Below are 26,780 nucleotides of genomic sequence, written 5' to 3' on the forward strand. Positions count from 1 at the left end.
AAGTGATGGTGGGGGGACAAACACAGACACACAAACATATATATATATATATATATACATATATACGATGGGCTTCTTTCAGTTTCCGTCTACCATATCCACTCACAAGGCTTTGGTCGGCCCGAGGCTCTAGTAAAAGACATTTGCCCAAGGTGCCACGCAGTGATATTTATGTTGTTATAATAAATATTCTTATATTTACTATTGTTGCTCTTATTAACTTTATTTTTATCTATATAAATATTGTTACCATGGGAATGGGTTGTATTGATGGAATTATTGTTATTAGTATTACTGTCTAGATGCGAATCCAAAAGTCTAAAATTATGGGAAGAAATTATTTGCAATATATTTTTTGTATTAGAAAAACCAAATCTAACCTTGTGTGTATTGATGATTAGGTAATAGTGAGAACCCTTAGGAAAATTCTTTTTCATCACGTTATGGAACTGCAAAACCAAATTAGATTTAATTTGTTTCCCAAAAGGAATGATAAACCAGATGTTGTCATCCGATCTAGGTGCAGTGTTGGTATTACTATATCTAAAAAATTTTAGTTTACTATTGTTATTAGAGGGTTTAAAATTGGTAAAACCTCCTCTTTTATGTGAAAGATTATTTGTATGTACCTCATTCTCGAAAAAGTGAGAAGAGGAAGAAGAATGAGAATTGAATTTATTTTTGCTACCAGTACTAATATCTTTATATTCAAAGGTTGAGAATTCACTAACAGAATTAATATATCTGACTTTGTCTTTATAACCTGCTTTGAGTAAGGCAGAGTTATAAAAGTCAGCCTCTTCATTGAGAATGCTGGAGTTAGCTGAAAGGTTAGACAGTCTAACCTGGTGACTGATCTAGGATGGTTGCTAAAGTGGCTGATGTACTTAAGGTTCATAGAGGGTTTATGGTATGGGAAGTAAGTGTTGCTATGTAAGTCCAGAGTTACATCAAGGAAGTTAGCTACGGAGACTTCATCCTCAAAAACGATACCAAAACCCATTCTCCGGAAGAATCTAACTAATCTATTTTTAACTTTTTGAACATGTTAGTTAGTGGCATTTTGGAGGTAGAATAGACAATCATCTCTGTATAGACCTCCATTAATGTTTGGGAATTGGTCTGCCAGTTCATAGAGTATATATGAACAAACTATGTCAGCTATCTGAGCTGAATCTGAGCTTCCCATAGGGACGTTGAAAGCTTCTGGAGTATCTTTGCGTATCCAGAGCTTATTGTTAAATTTTATTATCGATTTTCTGCAAACAATATCTCTCTTCTCGAGTGGGCCATGTTGTCCGATTCCTGATTCAAATGACTTTGCCAGTTAGTGCTATTAAGTTAGACATGACCTGGGCCAATACTGGCCGGAACCTATCAAAGTATCTAAGTATATAGATGTATATACATTTACATAATATACATTTATATATATATATATATATATATATATATACATATCATCATCATCATCGTTTAACGTCCGCTTTCCATACTAGCATGGGTTGGACGATTTCACTGAGGACTGGTGATCCAAATGGCTACACCAGGCTCCAAAAAACATATATATATAATATACATACATATATATATGATATACATATACAATGGAGCCACCACCAATGACATGCAAACAGTGAGCAGTGTTCCGCAAGGCACTGTTTTGTGACCACTACTGTTCATAATGGCCCTCTCAGACATGCCCTCAGCCACACAGAGAGCCAAGACCACAAGTTATGCAGATGATACAAAAGTCTCACAGGTAATACAGAACCCTGAAGACACTATGCACCTGCAATGTGAACTGGATGAAATATACAAGTGGGCTGCAAAGAATCACATGCAGTTTAATGCTGAAAAATTTTAAGCCTTGTACTATCAGCATGCAAAACTAAATGCAATACAAATTGGACCTGGAGGGATTGCAATCCCAGAGGTACAGACAGAGTGAGACCTGGGCATTTACATGAGTAATAATGCATCCTTCCATGTACATGTTGCTAAATTGGCAATGAAATGCAGGCAGCTGACCGGATGGATTCTGAGAACTTTTAGAACAAGAGATCAGGAAACCATGATGGTCCTCTGCAGGATACTTGTCCTAAACCACTTTGACTATTGCTGTCAGCTATGGTCACCAACCAATGTCAAATTAATCTCAGAACTTGAGGCAATATAACAAAGCTACATAAAGAAGATAGCCTTTATGCAGCATATAAGCTACTGGGAAAGACTCAAGAGATTAAGACTCTATTCTTTAGAGCTTAGGCGAGAAAGATATGCTATAATATACATCTGGAATATCATGGAGGGACTTGTCCCAAACTTTGGCATTGAGAGTTACACAAATACTAGAACTGGGCACCACTACATAGTGTCAAGGACTTCAAATTTGCCATCAAGGTATAGGACAAGGTACTGCAAGAGCTTGGGCTTCAGAGAACCACAGCTCTTCAATATCCTTCCGAAGGACCTGAGAGACCTGCATGGGGTGGACGTAGGGGTCTTCAAAATAAAGCTGGACCTCTAACTGTCAAGTGTCCCAGACGAGCCAACTTCGCGACAGGAGGTGCAGATGAGAGCAACAGCCTCAAACTCCCTCATGCACCAAATGTCAATTCCTAAAAAGCATTTGCGAAGTAAAATTATGTAGCAACACCGAATGGTGGTGCCCCAGCATGGCCACAGCTCATGAGCTGAAACTAGATCAAATCAAATCAAATCATATAAATAAATGTATATTATATATATTTATATATATATAAATGTATATTACAGATATATATATATATATATATATATATATATATATATATATATATATATATATAAATGTATATTATATATAAATATTTATACAAACACACATATATATATATATATATATATATATATCATCATCATCATCATCATCATCATCGTTTAACGTCCGCTTTCCATGCTAGCATGGGTTGGACGATTTGACTGAGGACTGGTGAAACCGGATGGCAACACCAGGCTCCAGTCTGATTTGGCAGAGTTTCTACAGCTGGATGCCCTTCCTAACGCCAACCACTCAGAGAGTGTAGTGGGTGCTTTTACGTGTCACCCGCACGAAAACGGCCACGCTCGAAATGGTGTCTTTTATGTGCCACCCGCACAAGCCAGTCCAGGGGCACTGGCAACGATCTCGCTCGAAAATCCTACAGGAGCCAGTCAGGCGGTACTGGCAACGGCCACGCTCAAAATGGTGCATCTCATGTGCCAACCGCACAAGAACCAGTCCAGGGGCACTGGCAACGATCTTACTTGGCTTGCCGGGTCTTCTCACGCACAGCCCATTTCCAAAGGTCTCGGTCCGTAGTCATCGCCTCGGTGAGGCCCAATGTACGAAGGTCTTGCCTCACCACCTCAGCCCAGGTCTTCCTGGGCCTACCTCTTCCACGGGTTCCCTCAACTGTTAGGGTGTGGCACTTTTTCACGCAGCTATCCTCCTCCATTCTCACCACATGTCCATACCAGCGCAATCGTCTCTCTTGCACGCCACAACTGATGCTTCTAATGTTCAGCTTTTCTCTCAAGATACTTACACTCTGACAGGTATTCACATTGACATTACACATCCAACGGAGCATACTGGCTTCATTCCTTGCGAGCTTACGTATGTCCTCAGCAGTTACAGCCCATGTTTCACTGCCATGTAGCATGGTTGTTCGTACGCATGCATCATACAGTCTGCCTTTTACTCTGAGTGAGAGTCCCTTTGTCGCCAGCAGGGGTAAGAGCTCTCTAAACTTTGCCCAGGCTATTCTTATTCTAGCAGCTACACTTTCAGCGCACCCACCCCCACTACTAACTTGGTCGCCCAGATAGCGGAAGCTATCGACTACCTCTAGTTTTTCACCCTGGAATGAGATAGAAGTTGTTTCCTGTTTGTTTGCAGTCTTTATTGCACCTGAACATCTGCCACAAACAAAAACTAACTTGCTAGTTAACCTGCCTTTGATGTTGCTGCACCTCTTATGTGTCCATAGCTTGCACCGGGTACATCTTATAGAGTTACTACCTACTCCTTTTCTACATACTGAGCAGGGCCATCTACCTGAAGGGGTTTGTGTTTTATCTACCTTCCTACTTATTAGGATTTTGGTTTTAGCTAGGTTGACTCTAAGGCCCTTCAATTCTAGACCTTGCTTCCACACCTGAAACTTCTCCTCTAGTTCTGATAGTGACTCCGCAATTAGGGCAAGGTCATCAGCATAGAGGAGCTCCCAGGGGCAACCTGTCTTGAACTCCTCTGTGATTGCCTGGAGGACTATGGTAAATAATAGGGGGCTGAGGACGGAACCTTGGTGGACCCCTACCTCTACCCGGAATTCATTGCTGTACTCATTTCCAACCCTCACCTTACTGGCAGCATCTCTGTACATGGCTCGCACAGCTCTCACTAACCATTCTTCTATCCCAAGTTTCCTCATTGACCACCAGATAAGGGATCGGGGGACCCTGTCAAAGGCTTTCTCCATGTCAACGAAAGCCAGGTACAGAGGTTTATCCTTAGCTAGGTATTTCTCTTGCAACTGTCTCACTAGAAATAAGGCATCAGTAGTGCTTTTACCTGGCACGAACCCAAACTGCATCTCATCTAAATTGATTCGCTCCCTAATTAGTTGGGCTATGACCCTCTCTGTAACTTTCATAACCTGATCTAACAGCTTGATGCCTCTGTAATTATTTGTATCTAAAGCGTCCCCTTTACCTTTGTAGCAGTTGACTATGATGCTGCTACACCAGTCATAGGGTATGACTCCTTCGTGTATCACCTGGTTCGTAATACGGGTGACTAGGCTATAGCCAACACTGCCAGATATTTTGAGCATCTCTGCAGTGATTCCTGATGGGCCGGGGGCTTTCCCGGTCTTCATACTCTTAATTGCTTTATCTACCCTGGTACTATCAACTCGGATAGCTGGTCCCTCTATTGGGTCGACATAAGGCAGGCTCTCTTTCTCCCATTCATTCTCTTTATTAAGCAATCTATTGTAGTGGCATCTCCAGACCTCTTTCTTTGCATCCTCATTTAATGCAAGCGTACCATCATCCATGCGAACACATTTCTCTCCTACAACATCACTATTCTCTCTCCTACACTGTCTTGCAACACGAAATACCTCGAGTCTTTGGTCCTCACGGCGCAGAACATTGGCAAATCTTTCCTTATCTGCTTCCCCTCTGGCTAAATAAACCTGTCGCCTAGCCTCCCTTCTGGCACATTGGTACAATTCCCTGCTATCACCGTTCTTCCAGTCCTTCCAAGCCTGTTTCTTTTGTCTAATAGCCCTGTCTACCTCCTTGTTCCACCACCACGTTACTCTGGGTTGGGAGGGGACCTTACACCACCCACAAATCTGGTCGGTGGCTTTCAACAGGTTGTCCCGCAGAAATCTCCAATTGTCTTCCACGTTGTATGATGCTATATCCCCTTCTATTTCGTTAAATGCTTCAAGTAACTTGTCTCTAAGTCTCTGTCCGTTTGCAGGGTCTTTAAGCTTCCACACCCTTCTTCTCCAAGCCTGTCTAATTCTGGGCACCCATTTTGCCTTGATCCCAAAGTCGCTAACTACTAATCTATGTTGTGGGGTACATTCTTCGCCAGGGTAGGTTTTGGCATTTATAAGCCGCCCTCTTTCCCTATTTCTGGCGAGGATGTAGTCGATTTGGCTAGAGTGTCTGCCGGAGCGGTAGGTGACTAGGTGACTGGCAGGTTTCCTGAAGTTGGTATTGCAGACCATAAGATTGGTTGCATCACAGAACTCCAGCAGTCTGGTTCCCTCCTCGTTGCGGGAACCGAAGCCATAGCCTCCATGTATGCCATGGAAGCCCCCAGCACGACGTCCGACATGACCGTTGAAGTCTCCAGCCACAAAGAGAAGGTCCCTGTCACTCGTCGACGAGGTAGTTTGCAAGAGGGTGTCATAGAATTGGTCTTTCAGACCATCTGGTAGCCCAGGTTGAGGTGCATAGGCTGAGATGACAGTAGCTAATCTATGATGAAGCACTAGTCTGATCTTAAGTACTCTGTCACTTACTCTAACGACCTCGATTACCTTATCCACCCATTTCTCCGCTAGAAGTATTCCTACGCCCCCGACCCCGTCAGTGTTCCCTGCCCAGAAAATCTTGTACCTGTGTTCTTTGCCTGTGAGGAACCTTGCAGAACCTCCTCTCCATCTTACTTCCTGGATGCAGCACATATCTACGCATCTCCGTTCAAGCATCTCAACAATTTCACCAGATCTACCTTTCAGCGTGCCGACGTTGAGAGTGCCAATCCTAACAGTATGGGTGTTGGGGATGTGGGCCTGTAGCCTGGGAAGGGGAAAGCAGTGTCGTGTACCTGAAAAGAAAACTTGCAATTGGAAGAATTCATAAGCAAAACAGTACCTACAACCTGCAAACATTTCTCAACCTTAATGCGCTACCCAAAGGTAGGGGAGAGGATGGCCAAGGCCACTAGATGGGTTCCGGGAGACAGCCGAGGTTGACAGGATGACAGAGGAATGAACTTCCGGTGGAGGGGGCGGGATGACAGAGGAATGAACTTCCGGTGGAGGGGGTGGGATGACAGAGAAATGAACTTCCTGTGGAGGGGGTGGGATGGCAGAGGAATGAACTTCCGGTGGAGGGGGCGGGATGACAGAGGAATGAACTTCCGGTGGAGGGGGTGGGATGACAGAGAAATGAACTTCCGGTGGAGGGGGTGGGATGGCAGAGGAATGAACTTCCGGTGGAGGGGGCGGGATGACAGAGGAATGAACTTCCGGTGGAGGGGGTGGGATGACAGAGGAATGAACTTCCGGTGGAGGGGGTGGGATGACAGAGGAATGAACTTCCGGTGGAGGGGGTGGGAGGGCGGGTTACCGCCAGCGAGTAGATAGGGCTCTTAATTGTAGATTTTAAATATTTGAGAGACAACAATGCATAAATCGTAATTTTTAAAAGAGCAATGAATTCTGGGTGATTAGAATATAACGTAGCATGAATTTAGGAAGCTTAGAAAATGAATAAGCATGAATAAGCATGAATTACAGCGTGATGTGCTGCTTGACTGGTCCCCCCTCTCTCTCTCTCTCTCTCTTTATATATATATATGATGATGATGATGATGATCTTTTCTCCCGCCATGCCTCTGTCTACCCCTCCATCCTCTCTCTCTCCTTCGTAGTTTTTCCTTAAGGTCTTCAGGTTCTGGCTATATATAAATGAGAAACCCATTCTAAATTATCTCCTCTGTCATATATATATATATATATATATATATATGAAGAATTTGCAGTCAACAAGAAGGTTGGACAGTTATTCTTTAATCAATTTTATATTCACACATGACGAATGCCCAAATGTAAACTTGGAAGTATGTATAATACTACTACCTGATAACACTGGGTAATTCTGAAGGTGAATGAGCTTTATATGGTACTCTACCATGTTCTTAATGGAATATACTATAACTATTATATATATATATATATATATATATATACACACACACACATATATATATTTATACATATATACATCATCATCATCATCGTTAACATCCGCTTTCCATGTTGGCATGGGTGACGCATTTATACATATAGATATATAGATATATATACGTACACACACATACACACGTATGTGTATGTCTTCATGTTGTCTCCACACCATCATTTGACAACGAATGTCACTTAGCAGTTTGGTGAAAGAGACCAATAGAATAAATACCAGGCTTAAAAAGAGAAATGCGTGTTATGACAAGGGCATGTTTTAATTCTTTTCATAATTTTAATTAACATTCTTTATTCTTTCACTAGTTCCATTAATTGAACTGAAACCATGCTGGAGCACTGCCTTTAAGAGTTTGCATCAATTTTAAACTCCAGTCCAATGACCAGCACTTTATTTTACCAATCTCTATTTACAGAGCAACTAAGTCCACAAAAAAAGACATAAATTCAGTGAAATATAATACAGGTTTTTTTTACATTTTTTATCAGCAATTTTTTGCCAACACAGACACATACTCACAAACACACAAAACAGGCTACATTTTGTATTCACCATTTGACTAGCACTCAAGGATAACCACTCTCAATGTCTTCTCTAGCAATATTCAGAGTTAACTTATCCAAAGAATGCAAGCATAGCTGTTTTGTTTTCTGATATATTTAGGACCAACTTATCCAGCAGGCATGTGCCGTTAAGAAGTCTGTTTTTGCTTTGCAACTACATGTTCTCAGGTTCAGTCCCACTCATGGTATCCTAGGCAAGTGTTTTCTACAACAGCATCAGTGTAACTAATACATTTTGAGTAAAATTGCAAGACAGAAACTACACAGAAACCCATTATATACATGTATAGAGTGTCTGTGTTTATGTGTGAAACTTAAAGGTACAACAATTAGAGACTGTTTAAATAAGTCTTAGACTTGAAAATAAGTACTGAGATACTATGACTGACTAAAACTCATAAAGGCAATATCCCCGTACGATTATAATCCAATGACTGAAACATGTAAAGGAAAAAAGAATATATCCATCATCCATATTTAACTCTATTTATACCAATCTCCTGAGACAATCAAAATGTCACATTAATTTGTTCCAAATATCAGCTTTATAATGACAGTCATTTCACTAAATTCTTCATTATTTTCAAATTAATTGAAACAATGGAAGTATATTTCAACAGAAATATAGTAATAAATAGGTTAAGAGAGTAAGGTGAATTTTGAAGATCTGACTGATTTTCATAGAGACCCTTAATTTACAGTGTTAATTTCAAAATAAACAATAGATAGCTGTTCCTATTCAAATAACTAGGATAAACTCCAGCACAATTTCCCTACTATGCAGAATATAACTTAGAAGCAGGGATATATGATACACTAGTTGGCTATTTTTCTCTGATCAATATATGGTGGAATTCTGGTTTAAGCACTGCCATATAATCCTGCCATAGCGTTTTTTATTTTTTGAAATTTTCAGAATTTTTTGGGCGAATTTATGTTCTACGGACAGGATTATGATTATGCAAAAAAAGATTTTTGTGTATGTGTGTGTGATTTAGGGGTAATTTAGCTGTCATTTTTAGCACATCTCATGACCACCTGATACTTTCCTCGTTTCTTTGTCACTCTGACATGTATTAATGTTTTTCAAAATTTTTCTCCCCATAAACACATTTAATGGAACAATAATGCACCTAAGGGTGGTCCATTGCTGGGATTTAAGCAAAAAGTTCAGACTCTGCATTTTAAACTGATTTATGAAAAAAAATTAAGAGTGGAATTTATGGAAGAGGATGTTAGAAAGTACAAAAAATTTTTTTTTTTTTCATAACCATATGAATTCCTGAGAGTAGAACACAAATTCACGAAATTTTCTGAAAATTCCAAAAAAATAGAAAAATTACAAGGGGTTATATGGGGTGCTTAACCCTTTAGCATTCAGATTACTCTGTCAAATATAATGCTTATTTCTTCATATTGAGCTTTGAAAATTTCAATGGTGTATTTGCTTCGTTTAAAATGACATTGTAGGGTAGGTGTAAGGGACTGAATCTTGCCAGTCTGAACATAAAACAGCTGGAATATTTAAACCAGATATGGCCAGTTTAAACACTAAAGAGTTAAACCAGAATTCTGACCAAAATATATATATATATATATATATATATATATATATATATATATATATATGCTCTTTTACTCTTTTACTCGTTTCAATCATTTGACTGTGGCCATGCTGGAGCACCGCCTTTAGTCGAGCAAATCGACCCCACCACTTATTCTTTGTAAGCCTAGTACTTATTCTATCGGTTTCTTTTGCCGAACCACTAAGTTACAGGGACGTAAACACACCAGCATCGGTTGTCAAATACAGACACACAAGCACACATATACATATACACGACGGGCTTCTTTCAGTTTCCGTCTACCAAATCCACTCACAAGGCTTTGGTCAGCCCAAGGCTATACTAGAAGACACTTGCCCAAAGTGTCACGCAGTGGGACTGAACCCAGAACCATGTGGTTGGTAAGCAAGCTACTTACCACACAGTCACTCCTGCACCTATATATATATATATATATATATCTACCCCACTTTGATCGCAAGTGGAAAAACCTGATGTAAAAAATCTTACTGAAATAGTTACCCTCAACACTTCCTCCCATTATGGAAATCAATATATGACTCAGATTTTTTCCCAATCTCAGCTAATTCACATGAATGACTATGTTGCCAGTAATGAATACATCATCTAATGCAGAGATTCCCAACGTGGGGCATAAGCCCCACCAGCAGGGTCTAGGAAAATTGAGGTGGGGTGTAGTGCCATGTAGTTGCCAAGTGCAAGGTTCTCATTAAAGTGATTCAGTTTTTTGTTAGTCAATAGTGTACTTTTTTTGTACTCAGTACTTAATAAAAGAGTTACTGGTAGATTCTTTTGTATTAAATACTTGTGATAAAATATAAAAAAAGTTGTTTTTTCCCAAACACCAGCGGGGGCATACATTTTTCTGGAAAGTTATAATGGGGTCTAGAGGAAAATATGTTGGGAAACATTGATCTAATGGAACTTTTTTTACAGGTTTGGATTAAAATTCCGGAACCATGTTAATCGACAAGGTGCACAGATTGGAATTTCCCGATCGAGCCACTGCTTCTCTGCACTGAAAGGTCACAGTTCCAGTACTATAGACATGTGATTAGAATATCACAGGAAAGAATCGCGAGATGGATTCTTCAAGCTGAGCTAACTCGCAGGAGACCTAAGGGTAGACCAAGAAGGAGATGGTTGAATAATATCCATAGTCTCAGTTGATCACACTCGAGAATCTAGCCAGAAATGATAGTTGCTTCTGATAGGACCCTATGGAGGACATGCCTGAAGATTCTACTGCCATGACCCTCATAGAAATAGTGAACAGAGAAGATGAATGGATCGTCTAATATTGGTGCAATCTACCTGAAGTCCTTATTTCCTGATAAGGTAATTCAAACGAGCCAAAGAGAGAGCCTCTTTTCAATCATTCTCTACTTGATAAAAATAGCAGCCAGATCTCCCTACTATTAAAAAGAAAAAGAGCTAATTGAATAATGCTGTCTAAAATGCAGTGTGGCTGATAGGTGAGCATGATTAAACCTGACCTGGGGTTAAACAAGTAATTTAAATGTTATGATATTTCTTATGCTTGTATCTGTTGCACTGCACTGTCTGTACAGTAAAAAAAACTTTTACTTTCTTTTTTATATCAAGCAACAAAATTTATTTTCCAATTAGTTCAGCAATTGTAGAGATTACAATTACCAACAGCTTAGTTTTTAGCTATTTAGTTCAACCTACAAACTGATTTCTTTTGATCAGGCACATGGTTAGTCTTTAGTGGAAAAGTTATAGTCAATTTACTCAAATAAAGTATATTATTGTTGGTTCACATTTTATTAAGTCTAGAGCGATAAAGAGGAAATTAACTCCAGCAATATCTGATCTTAGAAAGATGAAATACAGAAGTATAATGATATAAAGCATTCTGTCCAACTAACATACCACTAACCCAGTCAACTCAATTGTTCTCCAAGCCATAAAAGTCAACTTTTAAGTTAACCCTTTAGCATTTAAACCAGCCAATTCTGGCCCAAATATTCTACTTGTTTTATGTTTAAACTAGCCAGATCTGGCCTCTCACACAATGTCAGTCTCAAAATAAACAATCACACTATCAAAATCTTGAAACTGCGAGATAGTACATGATCAATTCAAAACAATCTAGATAAATATGTATTATATTTGACAGTGCAATCTGAATGCTGAAGAGTATTTTTTCCACAGAAGCTGCTATTTTCTTTAACTAAAATCATCGTTGTCATCATCATCATCATCACAATCATCACAACCACTGCCACCACCATCACTACCATCATCATCATTACTTTTACATCTACTTTTCCCATACTGATTGACTGGGCAAGACTCATTGTGACAGTATTCAATGGCCAGATGCCCTTCCTGATACTAACTCTTGCTTTTCAAGTAAGGTATTTTATTCCATGATATCAAGCAAACTGCCAAATGAGTTGCCAAACTTTTTATCAGCCATAAACATTATTGCAGCTAGCTCAATGATGTCAATGCTAAGATTCATATATAAGCACATAGAAACACATGCATATTACCAAAGGCCTCCATACAGTTGCCATCAGCCCAAATTTCACAGATAAGAATGCTCAATGCAAGGCTATAATAGATGATACATGCACAAAATGTCACATTTTGCATGATATAATTGCTTACCTGAAAACAGGTATGGGTAGGCAACAGGAAGGGCATCCAGTTGTAAAATGCTGCCTCAAATCTCTCATCCATCCTATGCTAGCATGGAAAAACAGATGTGAAATACTATTAAAAAGTAAATGTTCTGTGTTTGGGCTCACTGCACAGCACTATGGACAAGTGTCTTCTCGGCCAACCAATGCCTTATGAGTGAATTTGATAGAAAGAAACTGTGTGAAAGACCATCATGCATGTGTGTGGGTATGGGTGTGTGTGTGTGTGTGTCTCTCTCTCTTTTCATCTCTGTTTGAGTCTCCCATCCCATTTCACAACTGATGCTGGTTTGTTTACATCCTTGTAAGATAGTGATTCAGCAAAAGAGACCAACAGAATAAGTACTAGGCTTAGAAACAAGTACTGGGGTCAATTTGCTCAACTATAAACCCTTCAATGAGGTACTCCAGCATGGCCTCAGTGACTGAAACTAAAGATATTGATAACTGGGATATATGTATACACAATAGCAAGTTGCCCAATAGAACTTATAGTGTGTTTTTTTTTCTTTTTTCCAGTTTCAGAAACTTGTTTGACTGAAGCAATCAGCATTTTTGTTCTTGCTAGTAAATTTTTTACATGGTACCAGGAACCACAAAAATTAAGATTTGTACTTTGTTAAGTGAACTATTTTGCTAATCAACAGGGGTTAATAAGAAATACATTACTCACCTTTAGTGTAGTTCATAGCATCAAGTATGGTAACAGATTCCTTAGAAATAGATCTAAATAAAAATATAAAAATAAGAGCAATTTTAGTTCAGGACAATAAGAAAGGGTTACAGAAAAATGTTATCAGGTCATTAAGAATGAAATGTCTGATTTTCTTATGCACCAACTTTGACAGTTGTTAACTCTAATGTTTTTTCCTGACAATTCTTTGTTTTACAACATTGAAAAGTTACATCATCACTTTTTGAAATGTAATTCATGGTGTCTGATTATATTGTGAGTTTTCTCTTGTAAATCAATTTTTGTGAACCCATGGATAAATCAAAAATTCATGTTGTCTATGAATATGAGTTCTGTCATGGAACCAATACATGCCAGACAGCTCAAAACATCAATGAGGTGTTTGATGAAGATGTGGTGAATGAGTGCACTCTATATTGATGGTTCGAGAAGTTCCAGTCTGGTGACTTTACACCCTTGAAAATCAGCCCCGTGGTAGACCTGAGACTAAGGTGGATAATGATGAGCTGGAAACTCATCATTATCTCATATATATCTCAAACTAGGTATGAGTTAGCAGCAAGGGTTGATGTTTCCATTCCAACTGTATTGGACCATCTAAAACAAATCGGCAAGGTAAAGAAGCTGGATAAGTGGGTACCACACAAACTGAATGAGCGCCAAATGACATGTCATCTTGAAACTTGCTGTTCTTTGCTGTCACAGCATAAAAGCAACCCATTCATCGCATTGTTGTGTGCGGTGAAAAATGGATTCTTTTCAACAATAGCAAATGTTGTGCACAGTGGCTGGATAGAGACGAAATGCCAAAACACAATCCAAAAATGAATATTTGCCAAAAAATGCAAATGGTGGTCCAGCACTGGTATCAGCCGCCACAGCTTCATGAAACCTTCAAATTTGCTGTGTGTGTGTGAGAGAGAGAGGGGGGAGAGAGAGAGAGAGAGAGAGAGAGAGAGAGAGAGTGTGTGTGTGTGTCTCTCTCTCTCTATCTCCATCCCAATGCCTTAATCAGTTTTTGCTTTGACACTGGTAGGAGTGGTATTGTTTATGTCCCACATAAGCAAAAGAAATTCATGAGTTTCTCAGCAGTTCATGTGAAGTTGTGGAATAAAGTACAAGAATCCCACGTCTTATGGAAGTAGTGCATCCCTGAAAATGTTGCCATAATGCGAAATCCAATATCAAGAAATTTTCTCCCAGATTTTCATGTTGTAAAGACTTTTTGCAGAAAGAAAAAAAACAAAAGCAATTCGGTTGCTTTTATGCTTGACAATAACAATTTTTAGACACGCACAATACAGTATGTATACACAAGGCATTTGAAGAGAAATGCATCGGGGAATAAATATGATTCGCAGTATTGTAATAGAGCAAGCTCTAACCACAAAAGACATTGACTATCATGTAAGGGGGTGGTATGAGAGTTACTGGGAAGATGAGGAATTAGTCATTATCCGTATCTCTAAGTTAGTCATTAGTCATTATTGTCTTCTATAAGTGCCAACCCTTTAGTAATATTGTTTGCAGTCAAATTAAACAGAGTTGGTAGAATTTTCATATTTTCATCTATTCTCAGCTTGCTCTTGTTCCCACAGTATTTGCTCATCATTAGATATTTTTTTTTTTTTTATGACACGAGCAATACCACCACATCCTCCTCTATGACTTTAATCCCAACATCATTTGCAATCATCGAAATAACCCTTCTGAATCCGATGCAGACTTTCTGCTATGAAACATATGGTAATTCCACCAACTCCACTTAAATTGACTGCAAAACATATTGCAAAAGGGTTCACACTTATGAGGGAAGGTCTGCAATTTTTTGCTAACAACCCTAATCATGAATGTAACATAAAAATTACAAGGAGCTGGCAATGAGTTTAGTTCTTACTCTGAGCTGTACAAAAAGAAATGATGTGCCACAAACATTAAACAATTTTGGATCAGTTCTGAGTCCCTCAAGTAGGTATTGATGATGATGAGCTCTAAAATAGAAGGTAGTGTCCTTCATTCTTGTAATACTCTTAATTCCACCACTACCACACCTCACACAGTAGTTAGCATCTTATGTGGTAAGAACATACCATATTGCAGTATTATTATTCTCTTTTATTCCTTATTTCTTTACAAATGCTTTATGTATACAAGGGGCAGCTGAAAAGTTCCTGGCTTGAAAGGTAGTACAAAAGGCTTGGTTGGAGCCCAACCTTCCAAGTTCTTTCACAGAGTTTAGAAAAACTGAAAGACTGCTGCAATAAATGTGTGAATCTCAGAGTGGAATATGTTGAATAAAATCACAATTAACTGATCCTCCTGTATTTTCTTTTACCAAAAGCCAGGAACTTTTCAGCACCCCACTCATACATATTGTATTGGGTAAATTTCAATGTTGCTGTTTTCAAACATAAAAAGTAGTCATGTTGCTTGTTTTTATGAGATATTTTTTTTTTTAAATCTATCAGAACACATTATCACTTTGTAACATGAAAATGAAAAGAGGAAAATTAATTTCATAAGTTTTTCAGTAACACATTAGTTCTGTAAAGTGGGGTATTCCTGTATGACCCCGATGCCTAGACTCACTGACCTAATGCCAACCTCCATCTTAACACATTCAATATATCAAATCAATCATGAAGTTTCTATGTGATCAATAGACCCTCTAGAAATAGTTACCAAATCTTCAAATCACACTCTTTACTATCTTAATAATGGAGCACATTGAATAATATAGAGTGAGGAAAATTGATTAATAATCACAACTGTAAAATATTTAATCATAGGTCTACTTGCAATGTGCGTCTGTTTGATCTCTGAGCTGACCTCAGCTTAAACATGGGGCTACTAAATCAAGGCTAAACTGGGACTGCACAACAATTCACCCAATGTTTATATCTCATCTTCTCTTGCCATTGCAACAGTGTCTAATTTCAAATTTCTCCATTCCAGCTACACCAAATCATTAAAATAAAAAAAAGCTTTTTCAATTCACTTTACCCAATTTTTGCTTCCCAGAATTATCTTTTACTTGCTTTAGTCATTGGACTGCAACCATGCTAGGGCACTACCTCGAAGCAAATCAACCCCAGGAGTTTTTTTTTTTTTTTTTAAAGTCTGATACTTATTCTATCAGTCTCTTTTGCCGAACCATTAAGTAACAAAGATGTAAACAAAACAACACTGAGTGTCAAATGGTGGTGGATAATGAATAATATAGAGTGAGGAAAATTGATTAATAATCACAACTGTAAAATATTTAATCATAGGTCTACTTGCAATGTGCGTCTGTTTGATCTCTGAGCTGACCTCAGCTTAAACATGGGGCTACTAAATCAAGGCTAAACTGGGACTGCACAACAATTCACCCAATGTTTATATCTCATCTTCTCTTGCCATTGCAACAGTGTCTAATTTCAAATTTCTCCATTCCAGCTACACCAAATCATTAAAATAAAAAAAAGCTTTTTCAATTCACTTTACCCAATTTTTCCTTCCCAGAATTATCTTTTACTTGCTTTAGTCATTGGACTGCAACCATGCTAGGGCACTACCTCGAAGCAAATCAACCCCAGGAGTTTTTTGTTTTTTTTTTAAAGTCTGATACTTATTCTATCAGTCTCTTTTGCCGAACCATTAAGTAACAAAGATGTAAACAAAACAACACTGAGTGTCAAATGGTGGTGGATAGGGGAACATACAAAAACACAAAGACATATACACATATATACACACATGTGCAACAGGCTTCCACTGAATTTCCATCAACCAAATTTACTCACAAGGCATTGGTTGTCCCAGAACTATAGTAGATAACACTTGCCCAAGGCATCATGCAGTGGAACTGAACCCAAAACCATGTGGTTGCAAAGCAAGCTCCTTAACCACACAGCCGTCTTCTTGATTTCCCACACACTCCATTTAATATACAACTGTTCCAACTGAACAGTTGGAACAAAAGAGAATATAGTTACGGAAAGCAGAAGTGAGTAATGCAATTTTTCTTTTTTTCCCTGTTTGCTAGGTGCAGACATGGCTATGGTGTTAAGAAGCTTGCTTTCTAAGCATGTGGTCTTGGATTCAGTTCCAGTGTGCTGCACATTGGACAAATGTCTTCTACTATAGTCTTGGGCTGACCAAGGCCTTATAAGTGGAATTAGCAGAAGGAAACTGAAAGAAGCCCATCACATGTGTTTATATGTGTGCATATATATATAAAGAATAAAGGTCCTTCCCGAGTCATATAGACTCAAAGAGCTGATTTCCTGGTCCCCATGGCATATATAGTCCATCACAGGATTATTCATTTTCGCCAGCTGAATGGACTGAAGCAACATGAAATGAAGTGTTTTGCTCAAGAACACAAAGTGTTACCTGGTCCAGGAATTGAAACCACAATCTTACAATCATGAGTCCAATGCCCTACCCACTAAACCACACCTCAACATATAATATTACCTTGCTTTGAAGTAGGTAAGGGGTGGCAACAGGAAGGGCATCCAGTTGTAGAAAATCTAACTCAATAAAATTCCATTTTACCCATACAAGCAGGGAAAAGTGGACAGTTAAATGATGATGATGATGATGATGATGCTTAATCACAAGGAGGAAGGGTATCATCCGTAATTCTTATTTGGGCCTCAGAGACTCGCAAGCAAGAATGAATGAATTCATAGACCAGAGACTTAATTCAAATGCTTGCAACAGAGTGAGCTCTACTAAGGATACTCAAGGACCAGGAGGTGGTGAACAACAAAGATGAAATGAGAAGAAATTGGTAAATCAAATGCATTCAGATAGAGCAATATATAGACTGAAGCTGGAAAATTCAGAGAAGTACATGTAATAATATCTGAGATAGAGTGAGAGCACTGTTTGGCTTGGAAGTGGGCCAAAGGTTACAGCATTGGTGAATGGAAGAGGCTTACCTACAAGATGGCCTGTTTGGATAGAGTCCAGAATGTATGTGCATGATGAATGAACCATCCTAATATTTAGACACAGTACTCTAGCATGGAGTGTATTCTAGTTTTGCTTTTAAAACTAGCAGCTGTTCAAGGATGAAGCATTTCTTTTATTGTTAGAGAAGCTCAGTTTCATGTGATGCAACCTTAGTTACATCAAAATTATTCAGTGTTCATCACAAAAGATTATCAACAATTTTAGAGCTGGCAACATTTGTTAAGGCTATATATCATTCATTAATAATGATGATTCGGTGTTGTATGAATTGCTTGCATGTCAGTGCTTTTGAACAAGACACTGCCTCAACAAAAAGGTTCTATGATAAAAGAAAATGTAGCTATTTCTTTTACCTTTCACTTGTCTCAGTCATTGAACTGCGACCAGACTGGGACACCACCCTGAAGGGTTTAATTGAACAAATTGACCGCAGGACTTATCTGTTTCAAGTTTGGTACATATTCTATCAGTCTCCTTTGCCAAACAGCAAAGTTATGGGAATGAAAACAAATAAATACCAGTTGTCAAGTGGTGGTGGTGGTGGAGGGAAAGATGAACACGTGCGCACACAACAGGCTTCCACACAGTTTCTGTCTACCAAATTCACTCAAAGTATTGGTTAATCTGAGGCTATAGCAGTGGGACTGAACTCAAAATCACATAGTAGCAAAGCAAGCTTCTTAACCACACAGCCATGTCTGCAACTAATTTTTATATAATTTTATATAATTTTACATAATTTAAACCTATTACAATTTCATAAAGAAGTGTTTAAGATGTTTAATAAGCTCTTTATGTTTGCCCATATATTTTACAAGAGTAAACTATATGAGTGAGCAAGTGAGTGAAAAAAGAGTTCAAAATAGAAGCCCTGTAAATAAAATAAAGGCAACCAAAAAATTAACTTGATAAAAGGAATACTACCTTTGGACAGCAGATTTGAATAAACCTCTGGCTTCTCTTTCTTTCATGGAATCTATAAAATAATATAAATAAATATTAGCGAAAATATATAGTCTATCATCATCATCATCGTTTAACGTCCGCTTTCCATGCTAGCATGGGTTGGACGATTTGACTGAGGACTGGTGAAACCGGATGGCAACACCAGGCTCCAGTCTGATTTGGCAGAGTTTCTACAGCTGGATGCCCTTCCTAACGCCAACCACTCAGAGAGTGTAGTGGGTGCTTTTACGTGTCACCCGCACGAAAACGGCCACGCTCGAAATGGTGTCTTTTATGTGCCACCCGCACAAGCCAGTCCAGGAGCACTGGCAACGATCTCGCTCGAAAATCCTACAGGAGCCAGTCAGGCGGTACTGGCAACGGCCATGCTCAAAATGGTGCATCTCATGTGCCACCCGCACAAGAACCAGTCCAGGGGCACTGGCAACGATCTCACTTGGCTTGCCGGGTCTTCTCACGCACAGCACATTTCCAAAGGTCTCGGTCAGTAGTCATCGCCTCGATGAGGCCCAATGTACGAAGGTCTTGCCTCACCACCTCAGCCCAGGTCTTCCTGGGCCTACCTCTTCCACGGGTTCCCTCAACTGTTAGGGTGTGGCACTTTTTCACGCAGCTATCCTCCTCCATTCTCACCACATGTCCATACCAGCGCAATCGTCTCTCTTGCACGCCACAATTGATGCTTCTAATGTTCAGCTTTTCTCTCAAGATACTTACACTCTGACGGGTATTCACATTGACATTACACATCCAACGGAGCATACTGGCTTCATTCCTTGCGAGCTTACGTATGTCCTCAGCAGTTACAGCCCATGTTTCACTGCCATGTAGCATGGTTGTTCGTACGCATGCGTCATACAGTCTGCCTTTTACTCTGAGTGAGAGTCCCTTTGTCGCCAGCAGGGGTAAGAGCTCTCTAAACTTTGCCCAGGCTATTCTTATTCTAGCAGCTACACTTTCAGCGCACCCACCCCCACTACTAACTTGGTCGCCCAGATAGCGGAAGCTATCGACTACCTCTAGTTTTTCACCCTGGAATGAGATAGAAGTTGTTTCCTGTTTGTTTACAGTCTTTATTGCACCTGAACATCTGCCACAAACAAAAACTAACTTCCTAGTTAACCTGCCTTTGATGTTGCTGCACCTCTTATGTGTCCATAGCTTGCACCGGGTACATCTTATAGGGTTACTACCTACTCCTTTTCTACATACTGAGCAGGGCCATCTACCTGAAGGGGTTTGTGTTTTATCTACCTTCCTACTTATTAGGATTTTGGTTTTAGCTAGGTTGACTCTAAGGCTCTTCAATTCTAGACCTTGCTTCCACACCTGAAACTTCTCCTCTAGTTCTGATAGTGACTCCGCAATTAGGGCAAGGTCAATTATGTTTATAGAAGTGTGACATTCCATGGTAGGAAAACATCACACTGAATCATCATTGTTGTCGTCATTGTTTAACGTCCGCTTTCCATGTTGGCATGGGTTGGACGGTTTGACTAAGGACTGACAAGCCAGAAGGCTGTACCAGGCTCCAATCTGATGTGGCAAAGGTTTCTATAGCTGGATGCCCTTCCTAACACGAACCACTCCCAAAGTATAGTGGGTGCTTTTTACGTGCCACCGGCATGAGGGCCAGTCAGGCAGTACTAGCATTGACCATGCTTGAATGGTGCTTTTTATGTGCTACAGGCACGGAAGCCATGTCAGAATATATGAAAGCTAGAAAGAAATGAGATAAGCACACTCTAATAATGCATAATTCATTATTTTTTAATGCCCTCTTTTCCATGCTTACGTAGGTCAGACAGTATTAGTTGAGGCAGATTTTCAGCAGTCAGAATCCCTTCTTATCACCAACCCTCACCTGTTTCCAAGTAAAGTAATATTCCCCATGAATAGACATATTTTCACAGAAGACTGGAAACAAAGGATGTGATGGTGACATTTATTTACAACTATCACATGAAGTCAAGGAAAGGAGACAGTAATACACACACACACATACACGTATACATATAACAGGTTCCTTTCAGTGTCCGTCGACTAAATCCACTCGCAAGATTTTGGTCGGCCTAGGGCTATAGCAGAAGACCCTAAGGTACTATGGAGTGGGACTGAATGCAAGGCCATGTGATTGGGAAACAAATTTCTTACCACAATTACACCTGCACCTAAATGTGTGCATAAAGAAAATGGTGCACACATGAAATGAGAAAGAAGCTGAGTATAAGAGGAATCAGTTGTATTGTGCAAGAGAGGAGACTGCATTGGCACAGATGTGATATCTATGAAAGTAGAGTTTTTATAAAGAAGAACCAAGAAATCCATGTGAAAGGAACCTGAAGAAAACATGGAAAGCAGTAAAAGGTTTTAACCTCAAAAGGCTTAAACCTCACGAAAGAGATGACTGTGTAGTGACGTCATTTGGCGCCAAGGTACAGTCGCCATTGCTGCGTTTTTATCCACGCATGTGTGGAGTTCAACATCTAAGCGTTCCCGCTTTTTTCATTCTCTTTTCTCGCCAGCCTGCAAAGAGGTAACACAGGTCCTACAGAGCTCTCTCACATGAGCGTGGTCGTGTCAGGCTGTCTCTCCGACAATTCAACTCTGGGGACAGCTCACAGCGGCATTCCGGCGTCTCAGCAACCAATTCAAGGCTGCCTATTTCATCCATAAAATAAATATTGTTGTGTTGATAGTTCAGAGTTCTGCGTTTCGTTGTTATTCCGAATTTAATATAGGAAAGCAGGTGTACACCTAATGGTGTATAACCACTTTCCTAAAACTGTAACAAGTGGTGAGATTATCAGCATCATGAGTAAATATATAATAAAAGTACCTACTCTTGTATTTTACTGATTTAGAAAATTTTTTACGTTTTAACCAAACAAATTACTAATAACTGAAGTTATTTAAGGAAGATTAATTTTTCTGTAATTATGTCCACTGTTTGCCTATTAGAAATTTTAAACTACTTGCAGCAAGCCACGTGACTGACTGTTGAAAACCAATCAATTCACTTCCAGTGGCATGACTTGTAGAAAATTCCATGTTATAAACTAAATTTTATTCTACATCAAGTTTAAATGTTTTGAGTACATAATTATATTTAAAACACATGTTTTTATATAGAAAATTATTTAGTTAAGCTTTCCCTAACACACTACATGTAACATTCCACCACACATTGAGCAGTCCCACAAGCCAAATTTCCCTCAAACCACATCCTATGTCTAAAAATAGGATGCATGCATAGAATACTGTAGTCCTAAATACCTGTGTCTGAATGAACCTGGGAACATCATCTAAAGTCTAAATGAAGAATGAGCCAAGGTTAACTTCTAACTGGTTACTCAACCCACTGGAAATAACACCCAGATTTTCTAATCACAACCCATTATCTTAAAAGGAAAGATACACCTAGATGCACACTGCCTAATAATAAGACAGAATAGTACAGCCTGAAGTCCTTTCATCATAGATCTCTTCAATCATTGCTGGTCAGATGATCAGAGAGCTAACAGTTGTTATTTTCATTATCATCATCATCCTCCATTAACAACTTTTACACATTGAGCACTACCACAAACATTCCAACATTTTAGTGCCTTGACTTTTTCCATATCATATTTCTGATTAAACACACTGCTTCTGTTTCAATTAATTTTGAAGAATTTAGTAAAAGAACTATAATTATTAAGCTGGTGTTTGGAAGATCCATAAATTAGCATGAAATCTTAATGGAAGACTTTAATTTAGATTAATTTAGAACAAGAAGTTTGTATTACAGATATAGGGTGGTCTCGGGCAGGTTGATATCAAAAGGAAGATGGTTTAAGCTGTCAAGAATTGCCTAAGACACCCAGAGCTGCTCATTAGCTAAGCCATCACCTGAGAACCAACACATAAGAGAATCAATGGTGTGCAAAACCATAGTCAATATCTTGATGGAGGACATCAACAGTAGTAATACTGCTGGCCTTGAACTGAAACCAGAAGCAATTATTATAAATATAATAATTATTATTATTGGAGAGGCAGCAAGCTAGCAGAATTGTTAGTGAAGGGACAGTAGCTAGTTCTGAGGTCACCTAGAGGTTATCATCAAGGCCACAGGCAGGTTCATCAAGTGAGATCAACAGAACATGTCATGAAGACAAACTGACCCCAAAAATGTGTGTGTGTGTGTGTGTGTGTGTGTGTGTGTGTGTGTGTGTGTATATATATATATATATATATATATATATATATATATATATGTACACACACTCATATATACATATATGTACACACACATATATATATATACAAACATACAGATACATGAGTGTATGTATATATATATATATACATACACAAACATATGTATATAGATGAGTGTGTATGGTGTGTGTGTACATGTGTGTGTATACACACACATATTATACATATATGTATATATTATATACATACATATCATCATCATTTAATATCCACATTCCATGCTGGCATAGGCTGGACATTTTGACAGGCTGAGTCAGGCCTGAAGATTGCATTGTGTATCAATGTCTGTTTTGGCATAGTTTCTATTGTTGGATGTCCTTTCAAATGCCAACCACTTGGGTGCTTTTTCATATTACTAATGCTAGTGAGGTCACCATGTATGCTGAAAGTTCAAGATCCTGTTTGACTGAGTGGAGCCACAACAGAGAGGGAAGTGACTTTATGCTATGTGCTGAAGGGTGAAAGGGAGAAGTGTGTAGAAGTTGAGTAGGACTTGAGAATAATAAAATGTGTGGTTGGGTAGAGATTGAAAAGTGTATAGGAAAGTGAGAAATAGGAAATGGGTGAGAGTGAATATTATGAAGAACATGAATTGAGTGATAAGTAGGTGGAGGTAGGGAAGAGTGAAGTGTAATTGACAACTGAAGAAATTAGGTAAAGTTGAGGGGGTAAGGAGGAGGAACGAGAAAAGAGAGTAGAGAATGATACTACTAATAATAATAATAGTAAAGTAGACAAAGGAAGAAAAAGAGAGATGGATGAAAAGGAGAGAGGGAGACATTTGATAAGGTAAATTGTAAGAGGAGGGGGTGGGGCAGATATAGTGAATGGGGGAAGGTGATCAATGTAAAAAGTGGGTAAAGACAGTATTATAAATGACAGATAACAGTGAAATGCTAAAATGTGCAGTTCTGATAATATTTAATTACAGTAGCAGAATAGTGCAATTAAAGCAATGATGGTAGTGGGAATATCTTGAAGAGGAATTCAAGAGTAGAAGGAGAAACTTCTCTTAGACATATGTAACAACACATTTTCAGCTGTGAATGGCATCATTGGATTGTACAATGCATGTGTTTCTGTGTCTTTTTGCTTCACCAGCTACAAATTTTCTCTTGTACTATTTCCATAGCAGCAGGTCTTCTCAAGTCCAAATGCACTTGAATATGTTAAATATGATTTTACATGAACATATTCTACTCAATGCTGCTTCGTGAAGCATAATTTAATTCTAGCTTAACCAAGCTTTATGCACATCAACAAACTTATAGTGTGCTGTTTTAATAAGACTATTTTCCTTCTTATGGAGCTGTAACAGATTTGGTTTTTGTAGCTGACAAAGCAAACAGAAGCAGAAAGGTATGCATCCTACAAATCAGATGTTTTTACATATTATACATACATACACACACACATACATAGTCCCACCCATGCTAGCATGAAAGATGGAAACGATGATGATGATACACACACACACACACACATATGCAAACACACAGACATTTCCTTAAGCCATGTTTGAACTCAGAATCATTATTTTGAAATGCAGAATTCCAGCATTCTTAACCACAAACTTTATAGCTCTTCAATTGATTCAATAATGAGAACCAGGTGGCTTCAATGAGTGTTTTCTTTTTCTTTTTTTTTACATAAAATATTCCACAAAATAATCAACTTCTTCAATAATGAGAGTTGAGAGTGTCTAAGTAAAGAATACGACCCTGTGAATACTAAACCACGAACAAAAATATTATTCAAAGTATAATAAACACTGTAGACCTCCTCTCCTATGTCAATCATTAACAGGTACTTCCTCTCAAGAAGTTTGGAGAGAACAGTATTAAGCAAACTCTACACTCATGTCTGGTATACTAAATTTTTAGCACAACTGACTGCCTATGAGGGTCAATTCTTTTATCTTTTGGTTCATAGGCAGTTAGGTAGGCAACTGAAATTATCATCATCATTTTCGCATCCACTTTTCCATGCTTGCATCACTCAGATGGAATTTATAGGGGCAGATTTTCTAAGACCAGATGCCCTTCCAGTTGCCAAGCCTCACCTGTTTCCATTCAAGCTAATATTTTCCCATGTTCTCACAGAATACTGGAAACAAGTGACACAGCTTGTCTAACAATGACAATTATTTTAAAACTATCATGCAATGTCAAGACAAAGTGTCATGATCATGCACACATACAAGTGTGATCACCATTTAACGTCCATTTTCCATGCTAGCACAGGCTGCATGGTTTGATAGGAGCTGGCATGGCCAGGAGACATACCAGGTTCCATTGTCTGTTTCGGCATGGTTTCTACATGCTGGATGTACTTCTTAATGCCAACCACTTTACAGAGTATACTAGGTGTTTATGTGACACCACCATCAGTGCTTTTTATATGGCACCAGCACTAGTACTGACAGGGTCATCAGGTACCTTGCAAGACAAAATGCCTTGACTAGGAATGAGGATTAGTATTTAGTGGGTGTGGGTTTGTGCCAGGTGAGTTAAGGTATAGAGGGGGCAAATATAAGTGTCTTTCTGTGGAGTAGAAAGGAGAGTAAGATGCAGAGAGTGATGGTGAGAGAGATGATGGTGGAGATGTGTTGGGATATGCTCACAAGGGACATTGAGGTGGTGAGAATAGGTGAAGTTATAGAGAGGCTTGGGCTGGGTGAGTGAGCAGGATGAGGTAGCAAACGTTGGAGAGGTTCAGGGGTGGGGATTGCAGTAGATATGTGATGGCACCGAGGGTGATAGCAGGTAAGCAGAGAGTTGATGATAGAGTGCAGCACAGGGTGGAGAGAAAAGATGCAAAAAGGAAGTGATTGGTGGAGACAGTAGGTGGGGGAAGAAAGGTAACTAAGAAAGCAAGGGGGTGTAGTATGTACCTATTCTGCTCTCAGGTAATAAAGGAAGGGATGGGTGTTAGGGGAGGAAATGTGGGTGGGGGAAAAGTTGACAGGGCAGAGCCCTTCATGGACATGCATTATCAAGTAGGTTTTAGGATATCAATTATGCTGTAGTGGGCAGGTCTCCATGAGTATAGAAAGTTGCTCGATATCTCAGTCTTTTGTCATCTCTTTTGCAAGTATCAGTGTTTCGAGATCAGCCTTGATCCTATGTCTTCTTGGGTCTCCCTCTTCCACAAGTTCCATCCACTTTAAGTGATCAGCACTTCTTTATGTGTGCATGTATATACATATATATGTATGTATGTATACACATATATATATATTTTTTTATATTTATACAGTCACCTTCCTTGGTTGCACTTCCTCTCTCAGCTTGTAAGCTACACTACTCGACAACTCCACTGAGCTGGTGACACATAAAAAGCACCCAGTACATTCTGTAAAGTGGTTGACGTTAGGAAGGGCATGAAAAACAACCAATCGGAGGCCGGTACAGCTCTCCAGCTTTCCAGCTCCTGACAAACTATCCAACCCATGCCATAATGGAAAACAAACGTTACCTTTTTTTCCACCTCTTTAATTTTCTCTGTCGTTCATACTTTGTGTAATAACATTACACAG

General features: G+C 39.0%; 1 protein-coding gene across 1 annotated transcript in view; it reads right to left on the reverse strand.

Moving 5' to 3' along the window:
* LOC106876679 (protein KTI12 homolog) overlaps positions 1 to 26,780 on the reverse strand; it is a 54,489-nt gene that overhangs the window by 21,509 nt on the left and 6,200 nt on the right. The window contains exons 2-3 of the mRNA XM_089365903.1: positions 18,938 to 18,989; positions 13,028 to 13,080 (exon numbers count right to left, since the gene is read on the reverse strand). Of these exons, the coding sequence (XP_089222029.1) occupies positions 13,028 to 13,080; positions 18,938 to 18,989 (105 nt within the window). The remainder of the gene's footprint in view (positions 1 to 13,027; positions 13,081 to 18,937; positions 18,990 to 26,780) is intronic.

This window comes from Octopus bimaculoides, chromosome 18 (assembly GCF_046866305.1).
Source record: "Octopus bimaculoides isolate indiv1 chromosome 18, ASM4686630v1, whole genome shotgun sequence".
NCBI lineage: Eukaryota > Metazoa > Mollusca > Cephalopoda > Octopoda > Octopodidae > Octopus > Octopus bimaculoides.